Source organism: Cnephaeus nilssonii (genome assembly GCF_951640355.1).
Source record: "Cnephaeus nilssonii genome assembly, chromosome: 4".
NCBI classification, from domain to species: domain Eukaryota; kingdom Metazoa; phylum Chordata; class Mammalia; order Chiroptera; family Vespertilionidae; genus Cnephaeus; species Cnephaeus nilssonii.
Window position 1 is genome coordinate 16,673,456 of NC_137075.1, and position 14,659 is coordinate 16,688,114.

Consider the following 14,659-nt stretch of genomic DNA (forward strand, 5'->3'; position numbering starts at 1 on the left):
CTGTTAAAAGGACAGTAGTGACTTCCTTATCTGCCCCCTCCCTCCAGCCTGGCTGTTGAGTGGATCAGTAGAGATAGTGTATAGTGCTGTGGAGATAATGTAAGGGTATGTTATTGCTATGAATAAATATTCCAGAATGTCAGTGATCCCTCTGGACCCTAGCAATGGGGAGGTGTGGACTGGAAATTTCACTTAGGCAGAGGAGTGCTTCCTTTCTTACTCAAAATATTCTACTTATAGAAAAATAACTCTCTATGGGACATTAACAATATCATTAAAAATGAACTTCTAAGTATTTTTCCTTAATTCATATTTAGGTATTTTAATTCTGTTATCATTAGAGTCATAAAGATTGCTTTAAGTTAGGGCACATCAGATCATTTTATTCTTTAGTTCAGCATCTTAGCTGTTTATGATAATTGTCTTTTTAGCAGAAAGTCTGTAGGGCTTATATTTTCTTCTAAGATCTTCTAAGATCTACAATTTCCTCATTATTAGCTTTTAGCTTTTCTTAAAAAAAAATCCCCCTTCTCTTTTGTGATACTGTGATCTAGCACACTTCAAATGTTCTGGAAGAGTAGCATATTTTAGACATTCTCTCATAACGTTTTGTTTTTCCCTCAAAGCAGTTGATTGGGGGTTTGATTGGGCAAAGGGAGAGTTCAAAGCCGTGCACTATTCCTTATATCTCACAGCCTGTTTCCATGAAAGTTTTACTAGGCCTGATTTTCTTTCCTGGACCTCCAATAGCCCTTCCTTCTGTGGTGCTGCTGTATGTTCTAGACTGTTGATGAGGATACTAGAATACTGGGGATAGGTGATGATATGGGATGGAGAGAGGAGGTCAACTGGTAGTAGCTGCAAGAGGAAAATAACTGATTTAGCATCTTTGAAAGTTGCTTTAGATCAGCATAACTGTTCTAGAAAATCCTACAACCAGCAGATTTTTAGGAGGGCAGGGGAGCAGTGAGAAGGTGGTTGTTTTTATTCCTGTTATTATTTGAAAACAATTTATTCCAGTCTGAAAACATAAAAATTTTCCATTGTGTTCCTTTTCTTTTATTCTCCCCCATAATTTAGGTTCACGGTGATGCTTCTTTCTGTGGTCAAGGGATTGTCCCTGAAACATTTACGCTCTCTAATCTCCCACATTTCAGAATTGGTGGAAGTGTCCACCTGATTGTCAATAACCAGCTGGGTTACACCACTCCGGCAGAAAGAGGAAGGTCTTCCTTATACTGTAGTGATATTGGTATGTAACTCAGAATTGTTGGTGTTGCTGGGTCAGACAAGGAATTTCTAGAGGAACTTCTAGTTCAGCTTGGAACAGTGAGCCTCACTGGTTAGCCCATTTTAAATTTTGGATTAGATACTTTCAGTGTTGTTAGTAAATATTTATTTTAAATTTTGAGCATAGTCGTTACATCCAAGGAAATAAGACTAGAGTGGAACTTAGACGGTGCAATCTCAAATTGTTTAAATATCCAGTTAAATGATCTGGAAACCAGAGATCAACATTAAAGTAATTGTCTTTACGATGTTCAAACTTGGAGTACTCAAATCTTAGTAAAAAAGGATATGTTTAATTCAATAAGGGATTAATATCTAAAATATATAAAGAACTAATACAACTTAATAATAAAAACAATTCGATTAAAAAGGGGGCAGAGGAATTGAATACACATTTTCCCAAAGAAGATATACTGATGGCCAACAGGCACATGAAAAGGTGCTCAACATCACTAATCATCAGGGAAATGCAAATCAGAACCACAATGAGGTATCACGCATACCTTTGAATAAAAAAGCCAGGAGACAACAGGTGCTGGTGAGGATGTGGTAAAAAGGGACTTTTATGCACTGTTGGTGGGAATGTAAATTAGTCCAACCACTATGGAAAACAATATGGAGATTCCTCAAAAAATTAAAAATAGATGTACCATAAGATTCAGAAAATCCACTCTGGCTATGTATGCAAAGGAAATGAACACAGGATTTCGACAAGATACCTGCACTCCGTGTTTATGACAGCATTATTCACAATAGCCAAGATATTGAAGCAACCCATATGTCCATCACTGGATGAATGGATAAAGAAATATGGTAGGTATACACATGGAGTATTATTCAGTCAGGAGAAAGGAATACATCCTGCCATCCATTTGTGCCAACGTGGATGGACCTTTGAGCACAGTATGCTAAGCAAGATAGGTCAGACAGCAAAAGACAAGTATTGTATGATATCACTTATATGTAGAATCCTAAAAAAAAAAAAGTCAAAGATGTGAAAAAGCAGAGTGAAATGGTGGTTACCAGGGGATCAGGGTGAGGGGGAAGGATAAAGGTACAAATGAGTGAATAGTAATGAATAGTAAATAAGCCATAGAGATCTAATGTGTAGTATATAATGAATATAGTCAATAATACTGCACTATAGTGGTATAATGTGATAAATATTGCTTCAATGGCAATCATATCACAATATATAAAGTATCAAAGTAATATTCTGTATATCTTGAATTTACAAATTTTAATATGTCAAATTTATTTTATTTATTTTTATTATTATGTTTTAATCCTCACCTGAGGATATTTTTCCATTGATTTTTAGAGAGAGTGGAAGAGAGAGGGAAAGACAGAAACATCGTTGTGAGAGAAACACATCTTTTGGTTGCCTCCTGCATGAGCCCTGACCAGGGCCCGGGCCGGGGAGGAGTCTGCTACCAAGATACGTGTCCTTGACTGGAATTGAACTTGGGATCCTGTGGTTCACTGACTCATGGTCTATCCACTGAGTCAAACTGGCTAGGGCTCAAATTTATTATTATTTTTTTTAAAGTATATGTTCAGCCACTAAATTTGGCCAAGTAGTCTGGTTAGACATCAGATGTGAAGAATGATGGTTGCCTTGTTTTAACCTGTGAAAATTGGCAGTATTAAGAGAAATGCAGGATTATAAATATCTGTATACTTAAATGATATTTATTGATTTTTAGAGAGAGGAAGAAACATGCATTTGTTGTTCCACTTATTTATGCATTCATTGGTTGCTTCTGGTATTTGTCCTGGCTGAGGATCGACCCTGAAACGTTGGTGTATCGGGATGACACTCTTAACCAACTATGCTACCTGGCCAGGGCAGAAATGCAGAGCTTTTAATACCCAGTCCCTATTTCACAGAGGTGTAAGAAATGTTAGATGGTAGGATCTATTCTGTTTTAGACCCAGAGCCTGGCCCGGATGTGCTTTGGGACTATGTGAATTTTTTGTGATTAGTTAGAGATACTGAAAACTCATTCTTGAATTCCTCTTTGGAGAAAATCCATTTTCCCCCCCTAGGATGCATCCTCTCATAATCCTTTTTTCTTAGAAGGAAAGATAATAGTAATAATGTCAATAACAAAATAACTGTTAGTTATTACACACCAGGCACTGTTAAGTACTCTATATGCATTAACTCATTTAATCTTTACAATAATGCTAAGAGATAGGAGCTATTATCCCAGTGTTACAGATAGGGAGACTATCTATAACATATAAGGTCACACAATAAGTCACAGAATTGTGACTTGAACTCATTCTTGTCAGCTGGACTCCAAAATTTGAGTTAACAACCAGTCCAAACTATCTTTGAAGATGTGGTATGCCTCTCCACGCAGGCAGCAGGACTTGGCGCTGGGCTAATTTCATCTGGCTCACTTCATCTTGTCTTCTCTGCCTCAGGGAAGCTTGTGGGCTGTGCCATCATCCATGTCAATGGAGACAGCCCAGAGGAAGTGGTCCGTGCCACACGACTGGCTTTTGAGTACCAGCGCCAGTTCCGGAGGGATGTGATTGTTGATTTGTTGTGCTACAGGCAGTGGGGCCACAATGAGCTGGATGAGCCTTTCTTCACCAACCCAGTCATGTACAAAATCATCAGGTACAATTACACACCTTCATTTAAGGTGCCCTCTCCCCTTAGTGTCACATTATGATTTTTGTTAGACATTCTCAATTAGAATGACCAACTTTCCTGGTTTGTGTGAGACACGAAGCTTTCAGTGGTGTATCCCAGGACTTTGGGACTCCAAAGTCCTGGGCAGACTGGGATGGTCACCCTATGGGTGTTAGGAAAGCTCCCCATATTCTTCAAATTCTACATATTTCATCAATGAACAGGCAAAGTGGGCAACTCAACAACCTCACTTAGCAGATGGGAAGATGGAATAGGAGGACTTAGGCAGAGCCTTGCCTGAAGTTACTTAGTATGGCATTAACAGGGTCAGAAATAGAACCTCCATGATCCACTTCTGCAAACTATAGATGGGGACCTACTCTGTACCTTGGCACGATGTTGGATTTTAATGAAAGTCCAGAACTGTGCTGTCCAATATAGCAGTCAGTTAAGTGGCTACTGAATGCTTGAAATGTGGTGAGTCTTCATGGAGACATGCTGTGAGTGTAATCTACACACCAGATTTCAAAGATTTAATATGAAAAAAGATGTTAACTATCTCAACAATTAATTATATTTATTAGATATTAAATGACAATATTTTGGATATATTGATTTAAATAAATGTGATTAAAATTCTACCTGTTTCTTTTTACCTTTTCACCAGGAAGTTTTAAATTCCACATTGGCTTGTATTATACACTGAGTGGCCAGATTATTATGATCTCTGAATGCATAATAATCTGGCCACTCAGTGTAGACTGACCACAGAGTTGGGATTTTAAAATAAGGTTTTTCCATGTATAAGAACTGCATTGTGGGTAGTTAGAAAGAAGCAGAGGACTTACTAGCCAGAGGCTGGGGGCCACTATCTCCTGGTCCTTTGACATATCAAGATTTGCAAGCTTTCCCTTATACATAAATACACTGAGTGCCAGATTATTATGCGTTCAGAGATCATAATAATCTGGCCACTCAGTGTATTTCAGCGCTGAATCGGAGGGTTAATGTGACAGAAAAATGTCACTTTTTAGATACTAGAAAGTAAAAATAGATCCCTCTTCTCTACTTTATTTCCTCATAGACATAAGTTAAAGCAGAGGAAATAACTTGGTGACATTTTACGAGCCTTTCTAGTCATAGGGAGCAGACTGCTTTTGGAAGAACAAATCTGGGTTCTTTATTTAGCTCTGAGCATAGCAGCTGAATTACTTGATGTGCCCCAGTGCCCCATTTAAAATAATCTATCCTGCTAACCTCTCACTTTGGTCAGAATTAAATATGATAATAAATCTGAACAGACCTTATAGTTTAAAATGTTATGCAAATATTGAGTGGCATTATTATTATTGTTATAAAACCCAGGAGCTGAATAGGTTCAGGATTCTTAAAGACACCTGAAACAGATGTTGGCAATTTTGGGTTTAATATTTTTTAAAACAAAGGGGTGCTGAATGGGTAGATTATGTAGGTCCGTCCTATAAATAACTGAATTTACCAATTGATTGAAAAATTACTAATTATTTCTACCTGAATGTAGATGAAAATTCATAAAGATAAATTTGTTTTCTCTTGCTTCCCTGGATGAAGTTGTTACTCACCACTGCCTTTTTGAAGAAAATAATTTATTGGAGTGAAAGTCACGTAGCATTAAATGGACCATTTAAAATTCAATAGCACTTAGTACATTCACAATGTCATACAACCACCCCCTCTATCTAGTTCCAAAGCATTTCCTACATGCCTTTTTGCAGCGATGACACACCACATATCTTTGACAATAACTGTATCTGTCTCTCTTTGATTTTCACAAACCAGATTGATTTATTCCTTCTCTTTCTTGGACAGAGCCCGCAAGAGCATTCCAGACACTTATGCAGAGCACCTTATTGCCAATGGACTCATGACCCAGGAGGAGGTATCAGAAATCAAAGCCTCCTACTATGCAAAGTTAAATGACCATTTAAATAACCTGGCCCACTATAGCCCCCCTGCCACTCACCTGCAGGCCCACTGGCAGGGCCTGGCTCAGCCAGAAGCTCGCATTACCACCTGGAACACAGGTGTGCCCGTAGACCTCCTTCGGTTTATTGGTGGCAAGTCTGTGGAGGTGCCGGAGGAACTCCAGATGCACAGTCACCTTCTGAAGATGTATGTTCAGGTGGGGAGCCCTGAAGTCTCTGATTATTGTTTGTTTCTTGTGCAAATTGATATTTGGTCATTTGGTTGGCTAATTTGTTTGACAAATATTTATTGTATGTTGTTATGTTCTAGGAACAGATCCTAGTGGTGTTTTGGTACTGATAGTCAATTAACTCAGATTTTGTCTACTTCTCTTTTTCCTTCCTTCCTTCCTTCCTTCCTTCCTTCCTTCCTTCCTTCCTTCCTTCCTTCCTTCCTTCCTTCCTTCCTTCCTTCCTTCCTTCACTTATACATGTTTAATACATTAAATGTACATGTACTACATGCACATTATTAAATACTAGGGGCCCGGTGCATGAAAATTCATGCACTCGGGGGGGTCCCTCAGCCTGGCCTGTACCCTCTCGCAGTCCAGGACCCCTTGGGGGATGTCCACCTGCCAGCTTAGGCCTGTTCCCTGGGGGATCAGGCCTAAGCTGGCAGTCAGACATCTCTCTGGCAGCCCGGGAGCCCTCGGGGGATATCCGACTAACGGCTTAGGCCTGGTCCCGTGGGCAGCGGGCCTAAGCCGTCAGTCGGACATCCTTAGTGCTGCTGTGGAGGTGAGAGAGGCTCTTGCCTACCGCTGCTGCGCTCGCCAGCCTTGAGCCCGGGCTTCTGGCTGAGCGGTGCTCCCCCTGTGGGAGTGCACTGACGACCAGGGGGCAGCTCCTGCGTTGAGCGTCTGCCCCCTGCTGGTCAGTGCACGTCATAGCAACCAGTTCTATGGTTCGGCTGATTTGCATATTAGCCTTTTGTTATATAGGGTACAGCGATACCAGAATGCCTGTTTGGATTGTTCTGACCAGAAAACACTTTCATTCTTTTGGGTGCCTTAAATGTAATAAATAAAAATCAACACACACACCCCAGAGTCAACTGTTCAGAGCCTTAATCATGTTGAGGTTTTACATATTGTCTCACGTTAAATATGCATGTGACAAACACTTCTGGTTTGCCTGGCTCTCAGGGATTTCCTGAATGCTGGACTTTCTGTGCTGAAAACAGGAGAACAAGGAGTTAAAGGCCTTCATCTTTCTTAAACTTGGATGAAGAAACTTTGCCTTTTGAATTATTATTTATTTATTTTTAAAAATAGATTTTTATTTATTTCACAGAGGAAGGGAGAGGGAAAGGAAGATAGAAACATCGATGAGAGAGAATCATTGATCAGCTGCCTCCCGCACATCCCCTACTGGGGATAAAGCATGTGCCCTTGGCTGGAATTGAACCTGGGACCCTTCAGTCCACAGGCTGACGCTCTATCCACTGAGCCAAACCAGCCAGGGCCTTTTGAATTATTTTTAAAACACTAACTTCATTTTGTTTTTTTGTTAATACTCACCCGAGGATATTTTCCCCCCATTTATTTTTAGAGAGTGGAGAGAGAGTGAGAGACAGAGAGAAACATGGATGTGAGAAAGACACATCGATTGGGCATGCACCCCAACTGGGGCTAGGGATTGAGCCTGCAACTGAAGTACGCTCTTGACTGGCATTGAACCCACAATCCCTCAGTCTGTGGGCCAACACACTAACCACTGAGCTAAAGTGGCTGGGGCCATTTGGGGGTTTTAATTATAGGTATAGAGACTATTAAAACAAACTATGCATTCACCATCCAGGTGAAGAAATAGAATATTATAAATAAGTTCCCTGTGAAACCCTCCCTGCTGCCATCTCTCATTCATCCACAGGGTGAACAACTAACCTGAGCACCTGTGTATTTTGCCTGTTTTAAGATGACAGATGATTGCTATTAGACTTTCATGTATTCTTCTGCACTTTCTGTTTTGTTTAACATTATGTTTCTGATACTTCCCATTGTTGCATTACATTTTTTTAACTGTGGAAAAGGATAACTTTTTCTCCCCATTCAATTTTACAGTCTAGGCTGGAGAAGGTGATGGATGGAACCAAGTTAGACTGGGCCACGGCAGAAGCTCTTGCCTTAGGCTCATTGCTTGCTCAAGGTAAGAAGTTTCTGTTTAGCTGCACAGCTAGTAGGAGATGCTTTAATATGATGTTTGTTACATGTGATCTCTGCAGATTTTTAAAAAAATATATTTTATTGATTTTTTACAGAGAGGAAGGGAGAGGGAGAGAGAGTCAGAAACATTGATGAGAGAGAAACTTCAATCAGCTGCCTCCTGCACACCCCCCACTGGGGATGTGCCCGCAACCACGGCACATGCCCTTGACTGGAATCAAACCTGGGACCCCTGAGTCCTCAGGCTGACGCTCTATCCACTGAGCCAAACCAGTCAGGGCATGATCTCTGCAGATTTTTAAGTGATAGCTACCTCCTATTATTTTTATTGACCAGAGAGATTCTAAAACACGTTATCTTTTCTTACCTGACAATATTATTTAATCTTAGTATATCATGTTGATAACCTTCATCAGAGAATAGAGCAATCATACCTGGAAAAAAAGGGCTCAGGGCTGGATATTTTCCTCTAAAAACTGTAGGGTAAATGATGACTCTCCATTCTTATACAATCTCACTTTGACTACAGACCTTTACATATAGGACTGGTATCCTATCTAATAAAAGGGTAATATGCAAATTAACCATCACTCCGTCACAAATATGGTGACGCCCATAGCCACAAGATGGCAGCGCCCAGTCCTCTCATCCCTGTCGGAGTCCCCAGTCCCGGGGGGGAGGCTGCTGAGAGTGGGCAGTGTGAGCGGCCTGGTGGAATGCTTGCTTCGTCGCCACGGCGATGAGGCAAGCGTTCCACCCCGGCAGTGGAGGGCCTCTGGGCAGCAGGCACAGAGTGGCTGGGGGTGGGGGAAGCGGGAAACGCTTGCATCGTCGCCCTGGTAATGAGGCAAGCGCTCTGGATGACCTTCTGGACGACCTTCTGGAGGAAGCCAGGCACCGCGGCTGCAAGGGCTGAGCCCCTTGCACGAATTTCGTGCATCGGGCCTCTAGTATTTGAATAAGGATAATCTATTATGCTAAGAAAACTCTCAGGATAAGTTGATATATAAGACTTCAGGGTCACCATGTCTTATTACCAGGTTATTCATAGGAATCTGGTTTTTCCCCCCTCTTGCTTGCTTAAGGTTATAATGTCCGTCTGAGTGGCCAAGATGTTGGCCGTGGAACGTTTAGTCAGAGACATGCAATGGTTGTTTGCCAGAAGACTGATGATACCTACATCCCTCTGAACCATATGGACCCTCATCAGAAGGGGTTTCTAGAGGTAGGATGTTTCCTTACCTATTTTAAAATCCATATGCTGATGATTATAGTTATAGAATTCTTTTTTAGCCTATCTAATAAAGAGGTAATATGCAAATTGACCATCACTCCATGGTGGCTGCCCCCCAAGATGGCTGCCCCCATGTGGTCAAAGATGGCCGCCCCCATGTGGACACAAGATGGCTGCCACAAGATGGTCGGCAGGGGAGGGCAGTTGTGGGCGATCAGGCCAGCAGGGGAGGGCAGTTGGGAGGGACCAGGCCTGCAAGGGAGGGCAGTTGGGGGTGATCAGGCCTGCAGGGGAGGGCAGTTGTGGGCGATCAGGCCAACTGAGGAGGGCAGTTGGGAGAGACCAGGCCTGCAGGGGAGAGCAGTTAGGGGTGACCAGGCCAGCAGGGGAGGGCAGTTGCGGGGGGGGGGACCAGGCCTGCAGGGGAGGGCAGTTGGGGGAGACCAGGCCTGCAGGGAAGGGCAGTGGGGGCGACCAGGCCTGCAGAGGAGGGCAGTTGTGGGCGATCAGGCCTGAAGGGGAGGGCAGTTGGGGGCAACCAGGCCTGCAGGGGAGGACAGTTAGGGGCGATCAGGCTGGCAAGGGAGGGAAGTTAGGGGTGACCAGGCCGGCAGGGGAGGGCAGTTGGGGGTGACCAGGCCTGTAGGGGAGGACAGTTAGGTGCGACCAGGCCTGCAGAGGAGGGCAGTTGGGGGTGACCAGGCTGGCAGGGCAGGGCAGTTATGGGCGACCAGGCTGGCAAGGGAGGGCAGTTAGGGGTGACCGGGCCAGCAGGGGAGGGCAGTTGGGGGGGACCAGGCCTGCAGGGGAGGGCAGTTAGGGGTGACCAGGCCAGCAGGGGAGGGCAGTTAGGGGTGACCTGGCCGGCAGGGGAGGACAGTTAGGGGCAATCGGGCCAGGAGGGGAGCAGTTAGGCATCGATCAGGCTGGCAGGGGAGTGGTTAGGGGGTGATCAGGCTGGCAGGCAGAAGTGGTTAGGGGCAATAAGGCAGGCAGGCAGGTGAGCGGTTGGGAGCCAGCAGTCCTGGATTGTGAGAGGGCAGTTGGACATCCCTCGATGGGTCCCAGATTGGAGAGGGTGTAGGCTGGGCTGAGGGACACACCCCTCCCCATGCATGAATTTCGTGCACCAGGCCTCTAGTTTTTAAGTAAATGTTTAATTCTTTGGTCATGCATCTTCTGTAATACATGCATATTTGTTCTTCACATTTCCTTGGTGTGCACATATAGCTTTTGTAATACACTTATAATTGTTTTCTAGTTTTTTGTTGTTATTAATCCTCACCTGAGGATATTTTTCCATTGATTTTTAGAGAGAGTAGAAGGGAGAGGGAGAGAAAGAGAGAGAGAAAATCTATGTGATGAGAGACACATCAATTGGTTGCCTCCTGCATGCACTCTGACCAGGGCCCAGTATCAAGCTTGCAACTGAGATACATGCCCTTGACCACAATAGAACCCAGGATCCTTTAGTCCTCGGGCAGATGCTCTATTCACTGAGCCAAACCGGCTAGGGCTAGTTACAGGATTCGTAAAGCAACTAGGGATTCAATGCTTTTTGAAGTAAAAGGATGCTGAGTGGATAGACAATATAGGTCTATAAATTTGGACTGGAAGTAACATATCAGCAAGTAGACTAGTTGTTTTACTCTGGCTACTTATCCTAACATATAAAAACCCTGGGTCCGTCACATCTGCAATGACCGGGAGGCTTGACCGTTCGCCATGCTGCGTGCGCAGCAGGCGAGCGGGCTGAATTGCTGACCTCTCGGAGAGAGAGAGAGGTGGGGCTGATCAGCAGTGGCAGCGGCTGCTGGTGAGGTCCGGATAGAGAAGCAGGGTGATCAGACCCTGCTTCTCTCTCCCTTGCCACCAGCCAAGCCTCTCTCTCTCTCCCATAGGTCAGCAGTTCAGCCGCTCACCAGCAGTCTGGGGCAGCTGCTGATCAGCCCTGCCTCTATGATGAGGCCCGGAGATAGGCCCAGAGATGCTGACTGGCATAGAAATCGATCAATCAGAACCAAATCTGGGTGAATTGCAAGGAGCCAATGGCTGTCTAGGAGGCAGAGCTTTTGATACTGACAGGCATAGAAGCCGACCAATCAGAACCAAATCTGGGTGAATTGCAAGGAGCCAATGGCTGTCTAGGAGGCAGAGCTTTTGATACTGACAGGCATAGAAGCCGACCAATCAGAACCAAATCTGGGTCGACTGTGAGGAGCCAATGGCTGCCCAGGAGGTGGAGTTTTTGATGCTGACTGGCATAGAAACTCACCAATCAAAACCAAATTGGCTGGCAGAGGAGGGCAGTTGGGGGTGAGATCAGGCTGGCAGGGGAGGGCAGTATGGGGCGACCAGGCCGGCAGGGGAGGGTAGTTGGGGGCGATCGGGCCGGCAGGGGAGCAGTTCGGGGTTAATCAGGCCAGCAGGGGAGTGGTTAGGGGGTGATCAGGCTGGCAGGCAGAAGCGGTTAGGGGCAATCAGGCAGGCAGGCAGATGAGCAGTTAGGAGCCAGCAGTCCCGGATTGTGAGAGGGATGTCCGACTGCTGGTTCAGCAGTTGGACATAGGGATTGGGCCTAAACCGACAGTCAGACATCCCCTGAGGGGTCTCAGATTGGAGAGGGTGCAGGCTGAGCTGAGGGACACCCCCTCCCCGTGCACGAATTTCGTGCACCGGGCCTCAAGTCTGTAATAATGTAAGTGTCAAATGGATGTTCTTTTTGTCAATCAAAAATTGACCTTATAGACTGCATATTGCTGGATTCATTAAAGTCAAACTAAGATGTGAATAATTAGCAACATTTCTTTCTTATAAAAAAATCATTTCATCAAGTTACTTTATTCACTAACGTTTAGTAAGCTTGATGTGTTAATCTATTGCCACATATTTCCATGTGTCAGTCAGTGAGCTATACTCGTTAGAGTCAAGGACAGGGGCTGGGTCTTCTCATTTTTGTCTCTCCAACAACTAGCATATGCCTGGTACATGAGGTTTATTAAAATAAGTTATCCTGTAAGGTACAATTAGTGGCCTGTCCTCTTTTTTCCTACTCTAGCCATTTAAGAGCATAACCTTGAGTTCATTGATATCAATATTTATAAAAAAGTTTACTTGTCAAAAGGAAAATTCCAGGAAGATGACTTACAGGACATAGTGCTTAGCTTTCTTTAAGTTAGTCTAAAGCTACCCCTGTGTCAAGTCAGATTAGTGATCTAAATACTGAAATGTTTAATATCCCCCACCCATCAATGACTCTTATTGAGTTGTGATTTAATGTAGTGTATCAATTAGCTTTAAATATTAGTATTTGAAAAGCCATAATTAAATGCCTTGCCTCTTTTATGAGGGAGCTGTCAAAGATTTCTTTTATTATATGCAGATTTATTATAAAATTTATTACAAGATCTCATGTACTTTATGTGCAGACCCTGGGAGAAACACCTGATTGATCTTAGTTTGTCTTTATTGTGTGTACACCATGAATTCTGCAATTAGAAATGGCTTCGATAAAACAGAAAATAAAGCAATGAATATATGCACTTTTCAAAAAAATATATAATGGCTTCTATGAAGGGGTAGAGGCCACAGTAGCCTTGATAAAAGTAAGTAGGTTACTAGATCATGTCTTTTCCTCAACTCTGTTCTGCTTCTCAATCTTAATTTCTCTCTTTGCCTGCACTTACTTTTCACAGTCTTGTTACATATTATGTATACTTACAAGCCATCTTAAATACTTTTTAGAATAAATAACAGCATCAATAGATTCAAGAAAATAAGGTATACTAGTATACAAAGTACAGTAGCTGCATTGGAGAAGGAATAGCTTATTCTACTTGGGGAAATTGGGAAAAGTTTGGCGGGGAAGCCAGATTTTAGCTAGGACTTGAAGGACATTACCAGGTAACACCTTCAGAAAATTTGACATATGAAGTTTTTAAGCTTGTTGTCAAAACAACAAAATAGCATACATATCAAATCACATATATATCAACATATGTGTAACTCCATCTATTGAAAAAAATCCGCATTATTAACTGGTACACCTGGTAGAAGTTGCTGTTCTAATACATGTATGGAGAACATTTGATGTGGACACAATAGCACATAAACAAACAAACAAAAAACTGAGAAGAGCCAGGTCAGTGTTGCTCAGTGGTTGAACGCCGAGATCATGGTTTGATATACGGTCAGGACATCTGGGTTGTGGGCTCGATCCCCAGTAGGGGGTGTGCGGGAGGCAGCCTGATCGATGACTCTTTCTCATCATTGATTTTTCTATCTGTCTCTCCCTCTCCCTTTCTCTCTGAAATCAATTAAAAAAACAAAACTGGGAAGAAAGAGGAACTGATATGCCCATGGAACTACAAATAGCTTCATATGACTGGAGGTTAAACTGCAAAGTGAATACATGAGTAAAAAAGCAGATAAGCCAGATAGGACTACTCACTTGTGAAAGACTTTTAGTATTATGTAAAAGAGAAACAATGGCGGAATTCTGAACAGGTGATCTTGATTTCCATATTAGAAAGATCATTCCTAATAACACTTTGGAAACCTCAGTTGAAAAAGAATGAGGCCCGCCTGGCCGGTGGTGCTCAGTGGTTAGAGTGTCGGCCCACTCACTGAAAGGTCTCGGGTTCAATTCCTAGTCAAGGGCACGTACCTGGGTTGTAGGTTTGATCCCCAGATTGGGTCAAGGCGTGTGCCAGAGGCAACCAATTGATGTATCTCACATCTATGTTTCTCTCTCTCTTTAGTATACTCTGGATTCTGCTTTCATAACTTCCCGCAAAAAAAGCTCTACCTGAGGTCAACCCTGGACCTTTTAGTTGCCAAATTCAATGGCCATGTTATTCTTCCTCTTTTTTTTTTTTAAATATATTTAATTGATTTTTTACAGAGAGGAAGAGAGAGGGATAGAGAGCTAGAAACATCGATCAGCCGCCTCCTGCACAACCCCCACCGGGGATGTGCCCGCAACCAAGGCACATGCCCTTGACCGGAATCGAACCTGGGACCCCTCAGTCCGCAGGCCAACGCTGTATCCACTGAGCCAAACCGGTTTCGGCTATTCTTCCTCTTTTTGGGACTTCTCCATCCTTGAGTTCAATGACTCAGTGACTCTAGTTCTCCTCTTGCCTTCCTGGATGCTCAGTATAGGGAAATACTTTTCCAATGATAGCCACCTAAATGTTGTTTTTCCCAAGACTCTATCCTTTGGTCATTTTCTCACTCTGCTCTCTCTTAGGAAGATTCTCCAACCCCTGTGGTTTCAAACATTCATATACCCTGATTACTTCCAAATCTAGATCTC

At 43.3% G+C, this 14,659-nt stretch overlaps 1 protein-coding gene across 3 annotated transcripts in view; it reads left to right on the plus strand.

The window, feature by feature from the left end:
* Positions 1–14,659, plus strand: part of DHTKD1 (dehydrogenase E1 and transketolase domain containing 1) — a 60,374-nt gene that overhangs the window by 25,584 nt on the left and 20,131 nt on the right. For all 3 annotated transcript variants that reach the window (XM_079769483.1, XM_079769484.1, XM_079769485.1), the window contains 5 exons: positions 1,081–1,252; positions 3,724–3,922; positions 5,786–6,098; positions 8,007–8,091; positions 9,194–9,333. In XM_079769483.1, coding sequence (XP_079625609.1) covers positions 1,081–1,252; positions 3,724–3,922; positions 5,786–6,098; positions 8,007–8,091; positions 9,194–9,333 — 909 coding nt within the window. The remainder of the gene's footprint in view (positions 1–1,080; positions 1,253–3,723; positions 3,923–5,785; positions 6,099–8,006; positions 8,092–9,193; positions 9,334–14,659) is intronic.